Genomic DNA, 20,525 nt, shown 5'->3' with positions numbered 1-20,525 from the left:
GATACCTGGTCATCCTGATTTTAGAAGGAATGGATTCCAGAGTGTGAGATTGAATAGGGGTGGGAGGGCGTGTGGGAGGGGGAGGGAGGCTCTAGTTGTACAGCTAGGCAAGGAGGGAGAGTTTAGTCGGGGTGTGGAGGTTAAGAGGCCAGTACCAGGGAAAGGTCCAGGGGGAGATCAGGCCACAGTTGCGTCAGATTGCAGAGAAAGGACTAGAACAGTGGGGGCAGGCAAAGGTGTAGTTTAATGGCAGGCTCCTCTCAGGTCAACTCCTCTTTCAGCTTCATTCATCCTGTTGCCCCGGCTTTTGTTTTCCACTGTGACGGAGACATAACCAAACAGGATATGAGCGACAGGAAGTTGTTTTAGTACAAAAATAGCTGGTGTCTCATTGTGGAATGTGATGGAGGGGCCCTTGACATACAGTAGGAGTGATGTGGAATTAGGTTTTCAGAATATTTTGTATATTCTTGGCCCTTTTGTTGCTTGTACATTTAGTACTGAACATCTCTATTGTTTTCTTATGGGGACACACTGTGTATACCCTAAAACCTGTTCTTTTCCTCCTATTGTCTAACATGGAGCCAAACATATGTTTGCTCTAAACGTAACAGCATTCATAGTATCAGAGTACATAGTCTTATAAACATTTTTATGAAATACACAAACTGTAGTTAAAGTTAGTTAATTGGTTTCTTCCCTACAGTGTCAAGGGGTAATATGATCATGTGGTAAACCCGATTACTATTTATTTGATAAATATTTTTTCTGGTTACATTTACCTTAGGTAACATTGGAATGAATATATATATATACGTATGTATATGTATCACCTCCTGTGTAAAGGTAGTATGAAGAAAACCCTCATGCTCCCACCTTATATTTTCCCCATAGCTTTTCTATTTTTGAGCTCTTTGTGTACTCAAAAAACAGCTGCTCACTCTTAATTTGGCCTCCCCGTGTGGTTCGTGTTGAACCAAAATTGCTCCCATTCTGTTACCTTGTAACTTCTTTATAGTGAATGACTTTACCTTTCTTGGTAAATCTTCCACAGTTGAACACAGGCTAGAGTCTGGTGTCTCAAACATATGGTCTCATTGAGGTTGAGTAAGCATCAGGGGGCCAAGTTCAGCAGTACTTGTCAGAACCCAAACAGTTTCACAGACACCTTCTCTGAGTTTTTAAACCACATCTGTAATAAATGCTTCCTTCTCTGTATCCTAATCCAGAAAATTATGTCATTGTGTTATGATACAAAGGAATCGGCTAGGGTTGTGTTTGTGAAGTCAGCTGGCGTTCCATTTCTTGGGCTTCCTTATCTAGAATGCTTTATTATAGCTTTGTGACACAGAGGATGAGATGATGGTCCCTGCGAGTTAGATATCATGGAAGTAGTGGAAACAAATCATGACAGCTCTTTAAATTAAAAGTATGTATTCTCGGGCTTCCCTGGTGGCGCAGTGGTTGAGAGTCCGCCTGCCGATGCAGGGGACACGGATTCGTGCCCCGGTCTGGGAAGATCCCACATGCCGCGGAGCGGCTGGGCCCGTGAGCCATGGCCGCTGAGCCTGCGCGTCCGGAGCCTGTGCTCCGCAGCGGGAGAGGCCACAACAGTGAGAGGCCCGCATACCGCAAAAAAAAAAAAAAAAAAAAAAAAAAGTATGTATTCTGGCTTCAAAGGATTTTGCTAAGTCTTCCTCTTTGCAACCCATTCTGTTTAAATGAGCCAACAGTCAACACAGTATTTTCCTGACGAGCCGTCCTCAAAATATGATGCTCTGGCCTTCGATTGTTTTCCCTGCTCAGAGATAAACTTAAGACACAGGGTATACCTAAACTTTATGGTAGTTCTTCTGGAAACTCTTGAATGTTTGGTTCATAACTGCCTCTTAAGACAAGGAAGAAAACATTGTCAGGGTGTATCATTAGTGATTAAACTTAGGGAATACAGGAGTGGGGGGAATAGCCTTTGTTTTAGACAAATCATTCTCTTCTGTAGTATCTGAGAAGTGTCCGTTTTTACAGAGAATGGCTCTGTCATTGTCACTTTTCTCTCTCCGTTTTCCTCTATCAGTATAGAAGTATTAGACGGGCAGTGGGTAGGACCAGCAACGGGGTTTGGGGAAGAACCAGTTGGGTTCTTCCTGCATCTACGGTACGGACTGACCACAGGTTATTTTAAGAGCAGAGCTGGTCTCTGTCACTTTGAGAAGTGCTATATGGCATAGTCTGTGGGATATTTTTTTACAGCTATATTTTGTGGGCTCTTAGACTGTGAAAGTACTTATTACAGGAATTTATTTTATTGTCTTTACTAAAATTTAAGTGAAAATAAATGTACTTGCTATAATAAGTAAAAATATTCAAAGTTGTATGCAGAAAAGTTCATTTTTTCCCTTCAACCTCCATCCCCAGATTCCTGAGAGCACTGATGTTATTAACCTGTTATAATTGTTTCTTTACCAAACCAGTTGCTCATGGAAACATATTTACACATATGCAGTGTTTTTAGTTATTTTTTAAAATATGCTCATGATATATACATTACTCTGAAACTTGTTCTATCACTTAAAAATTTTTCATAGATGTTCCCCTAGGGCCATAGAGGATCTAGTTCAATCATTTTCATAGCTGCATAATATTCCAAATATGGATACTGAACACTTTATTCAGCCATCTCCCTATTCATGAGCATCTAGATAATTTTCAGTTTTTAGCCTATACATACAGTGCACAGTAAACATCATGACATATTTACAGGCTGAAATACTCATGCTCTTATTTCTGTATGAGGCATTCCCCAAGGTGGGATTTCTGGGTCACAGTTTATTGTGCTTTTAGTGCTTTAAATATTGCCAGGTTACTTTCCCAAAAGGTTGTAACAATTCATATTCCCATTTCTCTGCATCCTCACCAGAGGAGTGAAAAATGATGTTTCACTGCTTTAATTTGTATCCCACTGTTTAGTAGTGGTATTTTTCATATTTTTGTATATTTATCTGCCATTTGGTTTTCCTGCTCTCTGACTTGCCTGTTCATATTCTTTACCTATTTTTTTCTGGTCTAATAGTTAAAGAATCTGGGCTCTGAAGCCAGACAGCCTCAGTTAGAAGCCAGGTTTCTGTTTAGGGTTGTGAATTTGGGGCAAAGTATTTACCCCTCGAGCCCCGGTGTTTTCTCTTAAACAAGGATAATAATAAGACTTACCTCCTAAGTTTGTACCAAATTTAAATATGCACTTAGGATAACATCTAGCATAGAGATGTTGACTATTATCAACACATATTTGCTTTTATCATTATGTTGCTTTCAAGTATTTATTATTCCCTGGCTCTGGGGGAAAGCCCTGCCCTTCCCGAGCCACATTTTCTTACTGCCTAGGTTTTACTTGGTAATTCTTTCAAACACTGTTTATCAGGCGTCCCATCTATTTAAAGCACTTTGGGCCTTGGGAAGGATGGGAGGAACTTTAAGAGGCTGAGCCTGCTTTTCATCTATCTCATAGAAGAGCTGTCAGTGTGTGCAAGGTGTATTATAAGCTTTCACGTTATTTTCACACCTAAAGTTGTCCCTTCTTCCCCATTAAATGGTTTTTCTAGTGAAGAATATATCCCTTGGATATTAGTAGCAACATCAGGATACTTTGAGTCTATTTTGGCTAGTTGATTTTTTTTTTTTTTCTGTTAATGTATCTGCATCTCTGTTTGTCCTCTAATTTTATAGAGCTCTTAGCAGTGTTTCTTGCTTTATTCATTTCTCATCTCCTACTCTGCTTGAGTCAACAAGCATCTTTCGGAAAGACATGAAGAAATGCATCTACATTAAGAACCCATTGCTGTGCTCGTGTCTGAGATCATAGCGTTTGCCCTTGTTGAAGACTCAAGCAAAAATTCAGGAGAATGTATTACTGTTGGTGGTGGCTCGCAGCACCTAGTACTGATGTTTTTGTTAGGAAACGCCATGGGTTATATACAAAGTAAAGCAAACTCTTTGGGTTCAGTTAAGTGTATTCTACGTGCACGTGTTCTGGCCCTTTTGGTTTGAAAAATTAGGATAAGAGGATGGGCAAGATGGATTTAAAACACTGTCCTACACACCCCCGTCCCCAGCCACAGGCACACACTCTCCTCTGTAAGCATGAGCAGATGATTCGTAGGAATGCCCCTGAGCCTCCAGAAGCCTTACGGCTGCAGGGAGAGCATCAAGATAAACTTTGTTGTAGAAGAAGACTCGAGCCGTCATCTTGTTGAACATTGTTACTCAGAAATGAAATTAGGGTCCAAGGAGGCTAAGTGGCTTGCTCAAGTTCATGCAGCCAGTTAACGACTGAACTAGAACTAGAACCCAGTTTCTTAGCTGGCATTCTGGTGGTCATTTCATTCTGCTAGATGTAGGCAGTTTGTCATATATGGTCAGGGTAGAGTTTGGGTCATTGCTAAGAACTTGTTACAACAACTACATGGCTGAGAAAATTAAGATGCTTAATTTCTCATTGGCCGTGATTAGAAATGTAATAGTAGACCTCCACCAGCAGAGAGGACAAGACGCCCTCTCCCCTGTGGCTGTCACCACCCATTATGTGCTGAGATGTGATGCATAGTCTTTGGGCAAAGGAGCAGATGAGAGAGGACATTCTATTAAGAACTATGACGGCCAGGAAGAACAGGATATAGATTTAGAGGCATCAGGTGTGGCATAACATGGCTGGAGATGACTTCTGCCTTGTGAATGTCTAAGAAGCTTCCTCTTCTCCTGTTCCCATATCCCACTTTTCCAGCCCTCATCTCTGCCACCATGTCTCTTTCCCTGAATGACTTCTCTTCTTCTGTCCATCCCTTCAGTGTTGGGGCCCCTGGGTTTCTGTCCACAGACTCGCTTTCACACTTTCCCCCAGAGACTCTCACCCACCCCCAAGACTTGCATCCTCACCTGTATGCTGATGTTCTCCTGGTCTGTAACTCCAGCCTTCCTCCCCACCCTGTGCCCACGTCCCATCTCTCTGGCTGTCTACTGGATGTTTCCAGTTGGAAATCCTACAGGCATCTCCAGACTCCACCATCTTCTCCACAAACCTGCTCTTCCTCCCAAATCAGTGGATTGACCAGTCAGCAGGCCACCCAAGCTAGGAAGGTGGGATTTGATGTGGGCCTTGCTGTGAGACTGGAAGCCTGTTGTGATAACTCAGGAGAGACCATGTGGACCTCCTAGTCTTTCCCTTTGTAATCCATTGCTTCAGCCCTACCCGAGGGGTGGATCTAAAATGCAGAACTGGTAATTTTATTCCCTTGATTAAAATATTGCAGGATTTTTTGGATTCTGAGTGAAATCCCCAGACCTTACCATACAAATCCGACTCATTTCTCTACTTTTTTCTTCATGTACAACCATTCAGCTGTAATGAATGACTTGATCACTGCTCAGGTGTGACTCGTACCTTTATACCTGTAGTACCTCCTCTTAGAATGCCCTTCTCTCCTTTTCTGGCCAAATGTCCTTGTCCTTCAAGATGGGCCTTCCTCTGGGAGCTTTTTCCTGGCGGCCACCCCTAGTGCAGTTTAGCTCACTGTACATATGATTTCTTTTGCCATTCATATTGCTGTTTATTTTCTGTCTTCCCAGATGGTGTTCCTTGGGGATAGGAACTGCATTTCATTCATGTTTGTGTCCCTAGCTTGACATAAAATATGTGCTCATAAATATTTATTGAGTGAATCAGCAATTCTCCCCTTGCCTGCTACTGACACCTATGGCTGTCCTTCAAGATACCCCACAGTTTTCTTTATTCCACCATCCAAAACCTATGCCTTCCTCTTCCTTTGCTTGTACCCTCAGTCTCGGCTGGACCCTAAGTCCTTTCTACCCTTTGGGCTCATTTCCTCTCTCAGTATCTATCCTTCCTGTGCATCCTTTTCATTTGGTCTGAAATGCTCATGTTTTCCTCCTTTTTGCTATCTAAATTCTACCCCTTCATTCAAGGCTTGTCCCCCATTCCATTACTTTATGAAGCTTTTCTTGATATTGATGCTTAATTATTCTCTTTTGCTTTCTTTGCATTGGTTTTGGCTGCAGTTGATTATCAGCTTCATACGGGCAGGGATCAAGTCTTCTCTTTTTCCTCCGTAGCACTCACTTACATTGTGTGCTACATACTGGATAGCCTATCCTTGTTCATTGACATGCAGGTGACCCTCCAAGATGAGGGCAGAGCTGTCTGGCAGTCTGGCTCTTCAGGATGTGGTAGCTTTCAAACATATTTAGACATCTCTGTAAGAAAAGGGTTTTTTCAATGTAATTTTTATTTTCTGTTTATCTTGTTATCAGAGTAACAGAGAAGCAGAAATCAAACTGAAAAGTGAAAGCAGAGTTAAACTTTTTTACTTGGACCCAGATGCCCAGGTAAGAACTATTTTAATATTCAAAATAGTTCAAGGAAAGAAAACCTTTGTTGGGTTATTTGTTTGTTTGTTTGCTTATTTATATACTTTGGATAACAAGGAGTATAACAATATAGAAAATTCAGGTGAAAGAGGAAAAAATAAAAGCAACCTGTAATCTCATTACCATAGCGCAACCATTGTGAATATTTGATATTTAATAGATTGTTGAAAATTGAGGGAGATTTATCCAAAGACACTCTCAAGTCCACAAAGAACATATATAATTTACCCCCTAAAATCACCATCAGAAAATAACAAGCATCGCTACAGATGCCCAGTAGACTGTAATATTTTCTGACTAGCCCAAGCTCAGTTCCAAATACAAGCCTTGCAGTGCATGCGGTCCACATCTGTGTCCCCAAAAAATCCAAAACATGGCTTGGGAGGGCCTCCAGGGTTGCCTACAGATAAGGCTGCTTTGAGGGGCCAACTGTTCTGCTGTGTTTCCTCCCATATTTTCCTCTTCTTCATTTGTGGTCTTTTTTTATAGAACTTCTTTTAACCATTTAGCTTTAAAAATAAGTATTTTTCCATGTCTCTTCACAGACTTCATAACCGTATATATACACACACATATATATATATATATTGCTTTTTGATGATATTTTGTTTATTGTGGTGAAATATGCATAATATAAAATTTACCATTTTAACCATTTTTAAGTGTACTATTCACTGGCGTTAGGTAGATTCACATTACTGTACAACTATCACCACTATCCATTTCCAGAACTTTTTCATCCTCTCAGACAGAAACTCTGTACCCATTAAACAACAGCCCACCATGCCTCCTTCCCCTCACCCCTAGTAACCTCTATTCTACTTTCTGTCTCTATGAATTTGCCTATTTAAGAAGTTCATATATGTGGAAGCATACAATATTTGCCTTTTTATGTCTGGCTTGTTCCACTTAGCCTAATGTTTTCAGGGTCCGTCCCTGTTGTAACTTGTGTCAGAACTCCACTTTTTATGACTGAGTAATATTCCATTGTATGTATACACCACATTTTGCTTATAGATTTTCTGTTGATGGGCACTTGAGTTGTTCATAACAATAATTTTTCAGCTCTGCATAATGATCCACTGAGTAGATATAGCATCATTTATTTGACCATTATTATATACTATATACATGTATAAAATAGTAACACTTGTGAGTAAATTAAGGTATATAGCATTTACATATTTTAAGCAATTTCCTTAGGATACATTTATTATGGGATTTTTTTTCTTTTTTTAGTGGGAGCATAATACATTTATATATTTGCATTTTCTTTTAAAGAAGCTTGACTTCTCATCAGCTGAGCCAGAAGTGAAGCCATTTGAAGAAAAGTTTGGAAAAAGAATTCTTGTCAAGTGCAATGATTTATCTTTCAATTTGCAATGCTGTGTTGCTGAAAATGAAGAAGGACCCACTACAAATGTAATTTTCCTTTTAAAAAATAAAGATTAAAAAGCCTATTCGGAGGTTTCAGATGCGCCTGTTGCAGTGCAGCTGGGACACTCATTCCTAGTTCCTGGTATTCGAGAGGTGCGGGGTTAGATCAGGGTGCCGAGGGTTGTTTCGGCTGCCCGGACAGGATGTTTGTGATGCAGGACAGGTATGGAGGCTATTGCTCTTTAGCAGTAATTTATAGCAACAGGCATACATAGGTCTAGTCATTTCTTCTTTGATAGCAGCGTTCTTTTTTCCTGACAGTTTGAGCCATAGTGATGGTCTGGATTGTTTTGTTTGTTTTGTTCAGGTCGAGCCTTTCTTTGTTACTCTATCCCTGTTTGACATAAAATACAACCGAAAGATTTCTGCCGATTTCCACGTGGACCTGAACCATTTCTCAGTGAGGCAGATGCTGGCCACCACACCCCCGTCTCTGATGAACGGTGGTAGGCAGAGCTCGCCTGCCCTGCAGGACATCCTTCACGAAGCCGCCATGCAGTATCCGAAGCAGGTGGGGGCAGCGTGAGCCCAGCGGTCATGCCAATAAGGCTTCTCTTGCATGTGCTATGTAAATACGTAATGAAACTTTGTAATGCACAACGGGGGTAAATGAGACGGTTAATTATATTGACAGCATATATAATTAGACAGTAAAAGCAAGCTGAAAGAGAAGTAGTTTTTTTTTTTTTAATATACATCAGCCATTTTATAAATTTATTTATTTTATTTTTGGCCGTGTTGGGTCTTCGTTTCTGTGCGAGGGCCCTCTCCAATTGCAGCGAGCGGGGGCCACTCCTCATCGCGGTGCGCGGGCCTCTCACTGTCGCGGCCTCTCTTGTTGCGGAGCGCAGCCTCCAGACGCGCAGGCTCAGTAGCTGTGGCTCACGGGCCCGGTTGCTCCGCGGCATGTGGGATCTTCCCGGACCGGGGCTCGAACCCGTGTCGCCTGCACTGGCAGGCAGACTCCCAACCAACACACCACCAGGGAAGCCCCAAGAAGTAGTTTTTGATTTCTCATTTCTTTTTTCTAAACTTTCTGCTAGTTGCCTCCTCCACCAAATAGGCTTTTTGATCAGATGATGAGCTGTTGGTGAGTTAACCGGTTTGGCCTTGGCTGCGTCTGAGTAGCCGTATCAGTGCTCTTTGCTGCTTGACCGTCTTTAATGTCCATGGGGTTTGTTTAATGTGGCCGTAAATTCTACTCATGGAAGAAAATCTTTTGTTCCCTAGGGAATATTTTCAGTCACGTGCCCTCATCCTGATATATTTCTCGTGGCTAGAATTGAAAAAGTGCTCCAGGGGAGCATCACACATGGCGCTGAGCCATACATGAGAAGTTCAGACTCTTCTAAGGTATGGATGACTTGCGTGCCTTGTGATGATAAACAGCAACCAGAAAAAATATATATAGAAATGCTTAAAGAAATCACAGTTAAGCCATGTTTATATTCTAAAAGATGTAGACTAGTCTCATAGATGGTCGTATAGTTAACCTTATGTGTCCAGTTTTCAATGAAAAGTAGTTCCATGTGTAAATAAAATACTTCATTTGGCTAGACTCTCCTGACATCCTGAAATAATTGGCAAAGGAATTTCCAGCTTAGTAGTAGACTTTCTAGCATTGAAAAGTACGTATATTGTATTTAACTAGAGTTCATTCCACTTGTTGACATGTCTCCGAGGTCCTGGAATTATAAATTTGGGTCCATTTACACTTAAATGTGAGACTGGAGACTAGGAGGTGACCTGGCTCAGGTGATCTGGCCAGTAGTGTCAGTAGATCAGGCGCACTTGTGTTTTGTCAGGTGGGGCGGGGCTACAGTGGCAGAGGTGGTGTGACATTAGGTGGAAGAGGGAAAGGAAACGTACAAGATGTATGTTTGGTGTGTTTTCATTACTTTGGTGTTTGTTCATTACCTGGGGAGTGCCTAGGTGTGGACATACGGTAGAGTTATTAAATATTAGAAGTCATCTAGGGCAAGAATACCTTTCACGCTCCCAAAAACTGAGGTTTATGAAGGTTTAGTGACCTGCTCAGTGTCCCACAGCTAGAGCTGCCAACTGGCACTTGACTGTCACTTTCTAGCACATTGAGCTACCCGGTTCCAGTCAGCTGTTGAGTGCTGTCCTGTGCCAGTTTTACAGTACTTTCAGTTATTTAAAAAATTTTTTGCATTAGTGGTCATCTGAGACCCTGATACATTGACAAGGACTGGTCAGCAGTAGGAGGGGACATCCCAGAGGCTCTAACTGGGGTTTTCTGAGTGATTCAGAGCTTCCTATCTTCCTCTCTTTGGCCACTGTACATCACAGGTGTGTCCACCAAGATGCAGGACGGTTTTTAAAGAACAGGTTCCAGGAGTCAGAGACCTGGGTGCTGAGCTCCTAACTAGCCTGGATACATCATGTCACCTCTCTGGGCCCCAGGTGTCCCATCTGTAGTTGAAAGATGATGTTGCTACCCGCCCCCCCCACCTGCATATGAGACAGTGCTATGGGTACTAAATCACTGACGCATATAGGAGGATGTCATTATCAATTATTACAGCTCCAGTCAGGGAGAAGCCCATTTACCCAGGTGCATGGCTTCAAACATATGCCTTTCTGGCTGATAAAAGCAGAGTAAAATTTGGTCTCTGGAGAGAAGGTGTTTTATTTTTAAAATCAAGTCTGTAAAACCTTGGATGAGAAGCTCTTTTAGTTCTTTGATGGTTTGATTAATAATCAATGAATGCCCAAGATAAGATCTACTCCCCCGCCATGTATGCAACACATTTCCAAGACTGGTATGCTCCAGCTTTGCTACTTCTGCTTGCCACGTGCATGGTTTGAAATTTGGCAGCTCACACTGGTGTGAAAATCACATATCCCCCCAGGCTAGATGCCACACTTTCCAGTGTCCGTTGAGCATCTGTTGAATTTGCTCTTTCTTCATTACTTATGGAACGTGAGGCTCAGCCATGTGTACATTTTTCCATGCGTTCACACCTCCAATGCAGTAAATTAAAGCAGAGATTAAGACTCAGCCGTCTCATATAAAAATAGGAGCTTCGGTAGAGATTTTGCTGAGGGATGATTTTTTCTGTATATCAAAATGTCTCTTGTTTTCCAAGATGGTCTAGAACATCATTTGGAGGAAATTATTGTTTTGGAGGAAATTTTTAGGAATAGTCTCTGTAGGTGTCCACCACGAATAGATTTTCTAAAAAAGAAAGAAAAGGGGGGGAAAACCCAAAGGGCAAAAATGAGTTTTTCACTCTGACTTTTATACATATTGTGTTCCATTTATACCCTCAGTAAGTCTGAGAGTTCAGTCCTCGTTCACTACAGGCAAGAGTGAAACTTATTTGAGGCCTGTTTTGGCTTTAAATTTTACACAAATATTGCATTTTACTCCACAACATAGTCATTACTGTTAGAACCTAAAAATAATCATTTCTACCTGAAAATGTGTACGTAAAATGGCCACCACAGGAAGGCCGACCATTTACTCTATGATCCCCGAGTCCCCGCATGGACATGCCCCACTTGAAGAAGAAAGGGAGGGGCTGGATGAGCTCCCAACACCTGTTTCAATCGAGAAGTGTTTTCCAAGTCATTCATGAAGGCAGCAGTTCCCCCGCACGGTTACGGTAGAATCGTCATGTTTAGTAACTGGAACGGATAATGGCAAGTCTAGCCCAAGCTCTTCATTTTTCGGGTGGGAAAGTAGAGCCCAGAGAGGTTTAGTGCTCTAGACTCACACAGCTGGTTTCAGTTTTACTCAGAGACAGAGAGCTCTATTGTTCTCCTTCTGAGTCTTCTAGATGAGCGCTTCTCACACCTGGCGCACACAGATCACTGGCGGTCTGGTCAGAATGCAGGTCCTGACCCAGAGGTCTGGGGTGGGGCCCAAGACTCTGCATTCCTGACAGGCTCCCAGTAGGGCTGCTGCTGCAGCTCTGCAGAGCACACTTTAGTTCACAGGCACTACGTCACATTTCCCAAAATTGGTTTGACTCTGATGTACTTAAGTAATGTAAAAGACCCTTCAGCCCCCCGCTCTGACTCTGAATCAGTCACGCTTTGTAGTGGTAACAATACAGTATTCCAGAAGAAGCAAATTTGGGGAATTGGGTGTCATCTGCTTTAGCAATAGGGGTATAGTTGATGAATAGACCTGCCATGCATACATAGGCCAAAAGCAAATCTGCTTCCCTGTGCACTATAGAGTTAATCCAGCCACCCGCAACAAACCAAAATTAATCATTAGAAGTGCAAGTAATGGGAACTTACATCTAGAAAACAAGAACATAGTGATTGAAAACGCTGGCCTAACTTAAGTCAATACCTGTAATGTCTTTATTTTTTTTACATATCCCCCAAATCTGGGGAGTCTGCATAAGTCAGTGCACATTAGGAGTTTTGAAAGCTTAGTATTTTGATTAGTATTCTCATTTAAACTCTAGTAATGTGATATATTTGGGCATGAATACCAAGTATTAGTAATTATTAATAACTCAGTGGACTTATAATATATAGCCTTTAGTCAAACCCGGTTCCCCTGCATCGGCAGGCGGACGCGCAACCACTGCGCCACCAAGGAAGCCCAATACCTGTAATGTCTTAATCATGAATACATATCCCCCAAATCTGGGGAGTCTGCATAAGTCAGTGCACATTAGGAGTTTTGAAAGCTTAGTATTTTGATTAGTATTCTCATTTAAACTCTAGTAATGTGATATATTTGGGCATGAATACCAAGTATTAGTAATTATTAATAACTCAGTGGACTTATAATATATAGCCTTTAGTCATGAAGAAATAGAAAGGCCTGTGAAATGGCATGCTTGTTGCCTCTGAAGACCAAAGAAAAGACATACATTTTGGAAACAATTTTCATTTGATATTCTTTGAAAATCACTGCTAGGGAATGTGAGGAGCAGAATACTCTGCACTGAGTATCATTCCAGCCACATTCACTGCAGTAAGGTGTGCTTGTCCATGCATCTGATACTACTACCGTAAGAGATTGCTTGGTCTGTGGGATACAGTAACTCATGGTTTTATTCTGATGTCTTCAAGGTTGCTCAGAAGGTGCTGAAGAATGCCAAGCAGGCATGCCAAAGACTAGGGCAGTACAGAATGCCATTTGCCTGGGCAGCAAGGTAAGGAGAACATCTTTTATACCTTTTATATGGATACAGATATATGGAGATAGATAGTAGACAGACAGACAGACTGACCTATTCTGTTTTTTTGTCCAGAGACAAAGAGGATTTAAATATGGAAAACTGAAAAATAAGTAAGCTCCGTATCTGAAAAATCATTTATTAGAGACACAGAGAGGAGAGATGCTAGCTGGAGGATAGCACTGTTAGCACTGGCAGGAGGGACACGAGTGTTTGTTGCAGAGCTGGGATTCCAGGTTCCAGCCACATGCCTCCAGCTGGGAGTGGGTGGCAGCCCAGTGAGGCCTGCAGATCCTCTTTATTTGTGATCTCTATTTCTTAAGCATTTGGCTGTTTATGTTATTTCCTAAGCACAAGCCATTTGCTGGAAATGTTTTCTATGTAAATTGAGTTAGTTGTGTTCCTCCTCATAAATATATTCCATGTCTTTAGATAATGAGATTTCTGCGGGCTATAGCCAGTGGAATAATAATTAGTCTTCACATAGAAACCGGAGTCAAGTTATGGATTTATTTTGGTCATTTGGAAACAGCTTAGACATGTTGTTTTGCTATTTCAGGACGTTGTTTAAGGATGCATCTGGAAACCTTGACAAAAATGCCAGATTTTCTGCTCTCTACAAGCAAGACAGCAATAAGCTATCCAATGAAGACATGCTCAAGTTGCTTGCAGACTTTCGGAAGTGAGTCTGAAGGCCTTACTTATTTCCACACCTGAAAAACAGAAGTTGTTCAGTGGAAAGGGAGGAAGCAGGAGCAGTCTTTTCAGTTGCTCAACTCATACACCAAGGCGTGTTGGATGAGTGTGGAACTTTTCCTCAAGTCCTTGAGCAGGAAGAAGGGGTTTAAAGTCAGAAGAGTTACCTGGTTAATTTGAATTGTATAAAGAATGTTATTGGTGGTGCTGTGAAGGGTTTGTTGGGTAGAGATGAGCCCAGGGAGGAAAGAGACAATTGAGGAACCTTTGGCAAGAGGTGGGCAAGGACTCAGCAAAGCCCTCGCAAGTGGACATAGGAAGAGTAGGAAACAGGACTAGTTCATGTCACGTTAGACAGGTGCAGTTACTGGGTCTTGGCTTCCTGATTGGGTGTTAGGGTGGAAGGAGAGAGAAATGGGTGGTAGTCTCAGGTAAATAACTCCCAGTTTTCTGACTTGCCTGATGGAGTGATTCGTGGTACCATTAACTGAATGGGTGATGGGGGGAGGACAGTAAAGCATATAGTACTTACAGTTCACAGGCATTGTTCTAAGTGCTTTACCTATATTAGTGAGGGTATTTGTTTCCTAGAGCTGCTCTAACAATGCACCACATATTGGGTGGCTTAAAACAACAGAATTCTAGAGGCTAGAAGCCTGAAGTCATGGTGTTGGCAGGGCCACGCACCCTCTGAGATCTCTAGGGGAGGATCTGTGCTTGTGTCTTTCATCATCTGGGAGCCCCAGGCATTCTTGGGCTTTTGGCAGATAACTTCAATCTCTGCCTCCCGTCTTCACACGGCTGTCTTCCTGTATGTCTCTGTCTATAAATTTCCTTCTTCTTATAGGAATACATCAGATTGGATTAGGGCCAACCCTAATGACTTCATCTTAACTTGATTACATCTGTGAAGATCCTGTTTCTAAATAAGGTCACATTCATAGGTACTGGAGGCAAGGACTTCACCATCTTTTCAGGGAACACAATTCAACCCATGGCAATAGGGCAGAGAGAGGCCGAGTGAGATGTCCAGCATTGTACAGCTGGTGGCAGTCAGGTGGCTGAGGATCTGGGCCCTTAACCACTGGGCTGTTCTGGTGCTCCACTGTAAGAAGTTCACTGCTGAACCTATGACACGGATTTCCTTTGCTAGGGACGTGGGTTTTACAATTTCTCTGGGAAGGAGACAGCTGAGGGTATTAAAAGATAATGAAATGAGAAGAAGAGCCAAGAGCCAGCCAGTAACTATTCTATACCTTAGGTGCCTTTCAGTCTGATTTTTTTTTACTTGAAAAAATGCATTTCAAAGTAACTATATAAGTTTACCTAGAATTCAGAATGGCTGTTTAGCTTTCTTTAACTTCATTTTCACCTTTTTCTTACTTCTCTCTCTTCTGTTTTTTCAGAATTCTAAATAGAGTCATAATTAACATCTTTCAAAAACCTTTACTTATTGGTAATGGGTAGTGTATTGTTATACATACTGTGTTGTCATAGAGTATTGTTAAGTTTTTATTTGATTTTCAGGAAATTTTCAGCCTTGCTTATAGAATAAAAAGTTGATTTTTTAAAAAAACTCTAGTCACCTTTAGTTAACTAGATTACAGTTTTCTCTCACTAGCCTACCATGTGGTTCTCAACAATCATGATGTAGGTCTCTGTGTACTCACTTAGGAAGGTGGGCTCACTGTATTGGTAAGGAGGAGAAAGTGTATCTATGTGACGTCATTTTTGAAAAGAAAATATTTCATATATTTCTTTTTGTATATAAATGAAGAAATGGATAGGCGAATAGCTAGCTAGATGGAAAGATAGAAGGACATAAAAATAGTCATTTGGGTTATACACCAAATGGTAGTCATGGTTATCTCTGAGGGATGGGTTTATGGGTGATTTTTCACTTTCCACTTTGTAGCTTTCCATGATTTTACATGAACTTTTTTTTTTTTTTAACTAACATTTACCCATATATTCCAACAAAACAGATAGTGAAGTTTTGGGGTTTTTTTTTGCGGTACGCGGGCCTCTCACTGCTGTGGCCCCTCCCGTTGCGGAGCACAGGCTCCGGACGCGCAGGCTCAGCGGCCATGGCTCACGGGCCCAGCCGCTCCACGGCATGTGGGATCTTCCCAGACCGGGGCACGAACCCGCGTCCCCTGCATCGGCAGGCGGACTCTCAACCACTGCGCCACCAGGGATGCCCGATAGTGAAGTTTTTTATGTGTTGGGGGTTGGGAGCCCTGTCTCAGAAGCCACTCCCTAGGCTGGTTAGCTTGAAGCTCCTGCCACAGTGGCTGCTCTTTGGGGGTGGCCCCGGCTGAAGGTCTGGCTTCTTGGGTGGATCCTGGAGGGTGGAACTTCACAGGTTCATCAATCAAAACATGATCCGAGCAGAGAGCCTGTGACCAGGCAGCAAAGAGCAAAGCCTCTACTGGTCCCGAGCACAGGGTGGGTTCTCCCTGCGCAACAGGCCTTCAGTAGGAAGGGTTTCCTGGGAAGAGTGTGGTCCAGATGGCCAGCGAGAGACTCAGAAACCCGAAAATAGAGACCCAATGCTGTCAGCAGCAGAAAATGCAGTGGCACGAGGAAAGCTGCTGTCCTTTTTCAGTAAGAATCCAAAGAAATGCCAGTGTTTGTGTGTTTTTCACAGTTCAGTTAGGCGAGTGGAGGATCCCTTTTTTCATTTTTTAAAAAACCTTAGTGTTGCTCTTTTTCTTTCCTCTTTGTGTTTTTTTTTGTTTGTTTGGTTGGTTTTTTTACAAAGAATAATCTCATATCGGTGGCTTGGGCACCAGCTTGGATCCAAAGCTATGGTTTCTGCTCCCGTGATTGTCTCAAAATGTCATTTAACAATGGATGAGAAAAACGTTCTGAAGCTGCCCTAGTGTCTAGAAAACAGCTGGCAGAGCTCATCAGCCACTTTTCCCCTCTCCCTTGTAGTAATTATCAGAGGAGACATTCCACGATTTAGTAAGAAAATAATTCTGTCAGATAGATGGTATTGCTAACATATGTGCTCCAGGAAGTATCTATCCAAGAAGAGCGATGTGGTTTTTTATGTTTGTTTGATTTGCTTATGGCTGTGTCTTGTCTTATTTCTGTGGTGGATCTGAAGGCAAAGAATAAAAATAGAACATTTTCTTTAAAATGCAGACCTTTTTTTAATGCTACCATATTAAGTAGTTTAGGTAATAATACTATAAGGGTTTCTGCATGAGGCTTACATATTTGTGTTTATTTGTACTTCTCTATTCTGTGTACCCAAGTTTGACATTATTATTGTTCGCAGTCTAATCCGTAACTCACTTCCGTGATGGGAGATCTCAGGCAGGTCACTTGGCCTCTGTGCCTGAGTGTCCTCTTCTTTTTAAGGGGGGATAATAATAGCCCTGCCTCCTAGAACTCTGGGGGGAATACGTAAGAATGCCTGTCAGGGTGATTCCTCTCACCGTGAGCGCTGGTCTTATCCCCTGTTCCTTCTCAATACGTCTAGATCCTCCACTTTTCAATAGACGTTTGTATACACGCTACGGAGGTAGTTGCCATCATATATCTTAAATAGTTGACAGTATCTACTGTATTTTTGGCTTCTTGAGGATGGGAATCAGATCCTGTTTGTCTTCCGTCCACGGTGCCTGGTGTAGTGCACATTGTAGCACAGCGTAAACACTTGATAGATGCTTATTGAAATTTATCATAGACATAAATTCAGTGGTTTTGTTTAAACAAAAATATCTCAGATTTCTTTCAATCATATATATATTTTTAAGTGACAGAGAGCTTTTAGGGAATATTTCCTTTTACAAAATGCAGTTAGAAGAGTAGACTCACACCAACAACTCACCCAAGTATGTCTGTATTACCAGTTGATCACTTTAATGGGTCAATATAGGAAGTAGGGAAGGGAGGGCCAAGCTCCAGAAACGCAAAGGTGAGGACACCAACCCTCTTGGCATGGGATGGCTGCTAGTTTGTGATACCATTGCCCTTTCCTCTGGGGGCGTGGTTGAACCAGCAGGAATGTATGGGCAGTGGGAAAAGAAAACCTTTCCTTTTTCCAAGGGAGGGAGTGTGAGCCTCACTCTTAAGGTCACATGTAGACAGAAGCAGTTTCCAAGTGCCAGACTCCGTACATGCATCTCCATTACACATTTATTTAATCAGTGACGTTTTAAGCATTCTTTTATAAGTTTTACATAGAATGTAGGTACTAATTTTTAGCATTAAAAGAAACTCCAGGGGCTTCCCTGGTGGCGCAGTGGTTGAGAGTCCGCCTGCCGATGCAGGGGACGTGGGTTCGTGCCCTGGTCCGGGAAGATCCCACATGCTGTGGAGCGGCTGGTCCCGTGAGCCACGGCCGCTGAGCCTGCACGTCTGGAGCCTGTGCTGCGCGACGGGAGAGGCCACAACAGTGAGAGGCCCGTGTAAAAAAAAAAAACAAAAAACAACAGCAGCACCAAAAACTCCATACTAATTTCAGATATGAGAGAATTCTCTTTGTGCAACACATGCTTGTGCGCCCACACACACACCCTGTCACTTTGGAAATGTACATATAAAAGGCAGTAGAATTTTTGATGTGTGTGACGTTTTGATCTCTAATAAGCCAAGTTCAATAAAAATCATAAAGTTTTGAAATAGGTTTAAGATTATGTTGTTGTTTTTTTTTTGCGGTACGCGGGCCTCTCACTATCGTGGCCTCTCCCGTTGCGGGAGCACAGGCTCCGGACGCGCAGGCTCAACGGCCATGGCTCACGGGCCCAGCCGCTCCACAGCACGTGGGATCTTCCCGGACCGGGGCACAAACCCGTGTCCCCTGCATCGGCAGGCGGACTCTCAACCACTGCACCACCAGGGAAGCCCTAAGATTATGTTTTAAAAAACTGAGTTGGTAGAAACAGCTTCCACAGAGTCCCTGTGCTACCTGATACGGAACTAAGCTCAGATCGGTGCTTGCTTGGAAATGAATGGAAATAATGCCTCTACACAGTAGCAACTAGAAGTAAAAGCTCTCAGTAGAGGGAGGAAACAGAAAAAGAAGTAAGTATAAAGCTCTCAGTAGAGGGAGGAAACAGAATAAGAAGTAAGTATAGTTCAACACAGAAGTAAGTAACACATCGTAGAAAGAGTTCCACTGAATGAAGATAATTTAATTAAAATTTGTTGCTTAGAAATCCAAATCTCTCAAACTTATATGGGCATGATGTCAAAGTGATAACCAAAAAAAAAAATCTTGAAGAAGGTATATATTTATCCACAGGTAGAAATAACTAGGAAGGGGTGAAATACAGTACTCTCGAGTACTTATTGTACATTTAAAAGTATCAATAATATTCCTGACTCAAGGAAGCAGATACAACTCTGTAGCTGTCTCTAAGATTTTGTCAACACAGAGTTTTATGGTATGTTGCAGAGTTAAGTTGCTCAAATGAAGAGGTGGAGCAAGGCAGTATACGTCAAGGAAATTTATACCTGCATAGAAACCCCCTGGTCTGAGGGATGATGCCCCAAGAGCTTTGGGCAAAGGTGAGGGAGGCTCTGGTGGACTGTCATTGTGGTGGTTAGCAGTGCTTGGGAAGCCATTGACAGCTCCCAGGGAATGATTGTCGAAGGCACAGTCTTCCTGCTAGAAGAAAAGGGTGTTGTGTTTGTGAACAGATCACACAGTGGCACAGGGGCAAAGTATCGGGGTAATGCTGGATGGTACCTGGACACCTTTTGGCCAGCAATCTTTTTAACTGAAGGCAGAATGATGAATATTTGTTGACTTGCTTTCCTGACAGTTCTCTCTCTCAGGATTTCAAAGAATTGTTCTTTTAAACTCAGATGTAAACAAAAGACAAGTGGAAATGAGAGGAACCCTGAGAGAAAGTGATTGTGTAAGTGGGAGCTGGTGGTGGGCAAAGAAGACTGTGCTTAATGTAGGCTGTAGTCATATGAAAGCAAGAATTTGGAACTGTTAGGGACCTCCTGGTTCAGATCCACAGTACCACAAGATATATTTTAAGTTACATGTGAGATTGCTTAAGACAACAATGATGTCTGAGGAATCTTAAAAACAGGAGTTAGGAACTTTTCAAAACTGGGAACAAAACCAAATGCTGAATCTGTTGGCCACTGAGCTGCGATGTTTCTTGCCAGTGTTCTCAAAGACATTATTAAACAGGTGGCCGATGAAGAACCAGGAGGCAGTGTTCTGTGTTCTAGGAACAAGTCACGTCACGTAGAACTAGTTATCCTAGCCAAGTTTCTGCTTCTGTGTTTTTAATTGGGTTGCCACGCTGGTCCAGCAGAGGAATGCAAAGTGTATATTCTAAGATGGCCAACGGGTCAGAGAAGTGTAGCGCATGTGAGAGAGTGGACAGTTGTTCAATGCTGGAGTGACCAGAAGCCAGGAGGGGTGATGAGTGGCTAGTATCAGCCTGGCTATGGGCCTCTAGAGGTTTGAGAAGGAGCTGCTTCTTGCAATATTCTGTGCATTATCTTCATCAATGACTTTTATGAGAATGTAAGGTGCTGATGAATGTCTTCATGACATAAAGCTGTTAGGCATATCTAACACATTAGATGTTAGAATCTGCATTTAGGAGGGTGTTGATCAAGTGGAATGACTTGATCATAAAAAGATAAAATTTCACCGAGACAAAAATCAAATCCTGTTCTGACTTCCAAAAACATAATTGTATAAATACAGGATGGAAACATATAGCACGATAGTGAAGCAGATGAAAAAAAATTAGGGAGTTTAGGTGCTTGTAAATTTAATGTGCGTCACTAGGGTGG

The 20,525-nt window shown here is 42.2% G+C and overlaps 1 protein-coding gene across 23 annotated transcripts in view; it reads left to right on the top strand.

Annotated features, from left to right (window-relative positions):
- DOCK9 (dedicator of cytokinesis 9) overlaps positions 1–20,525 on the top strand; it is a 291,607-nt gene that overhangs the window by 172,415 nt on the left and 98,667 nt on the right. For all 23 annotated transcript variants that reach the window (XR_003682501.2, XR_003682502.2, XM_028497260.2 and 20 more), the window contains exons 10-15: positions 6,322–6,396; positions 7,720–7,860; positions 8,183–8,386; positions 9,106–9,228; positions 12,940–13,022; positions 13,606–13,728. Coding sequence is in view for 21 of the 23 variants with exons in the window: in XM_028497260.2 (XP_028353061.1) it covers positions 6,322–6,396; positions 7,720–7,860; positions 8,183–8,386; positions 9,106–9,228; positions 12,940–13,022; positions 13,606–13,728 (749 nt within the window). In the remaining 2 variants the exon portion in view is untranslated. The remainder of the gene's footprint in view (positions 1–6,321; positions 6,397–7,719; positions 7,861–8,182; positions 8,387–9,105; positions 9,229–12,939; positions 13,023–13,605; positions 13,729–20,525) is intronic.

The sequence above is a fragment of the Physeter macrocephalus genome, chromosome 13 (assembly GCF_002837175.3).
Source record: "Physeter macrocephalus isolate SW-GA chromosome 13, ASM283717v5, whole genome shotgun sequence".
Classification (NCBI taxonomy): domain Eukaryota; kingdom Metazoa; phylum Chordata; class Mammalia; order Artiodactyla; family Physeteridae; genus Physeter; species Physeter macrocephalus.
The sequence above is the reverse complement of the archived record's forward strand: the minus strand, read 5'-3'. Positions and strand labels throughout refer to the sequence as shown.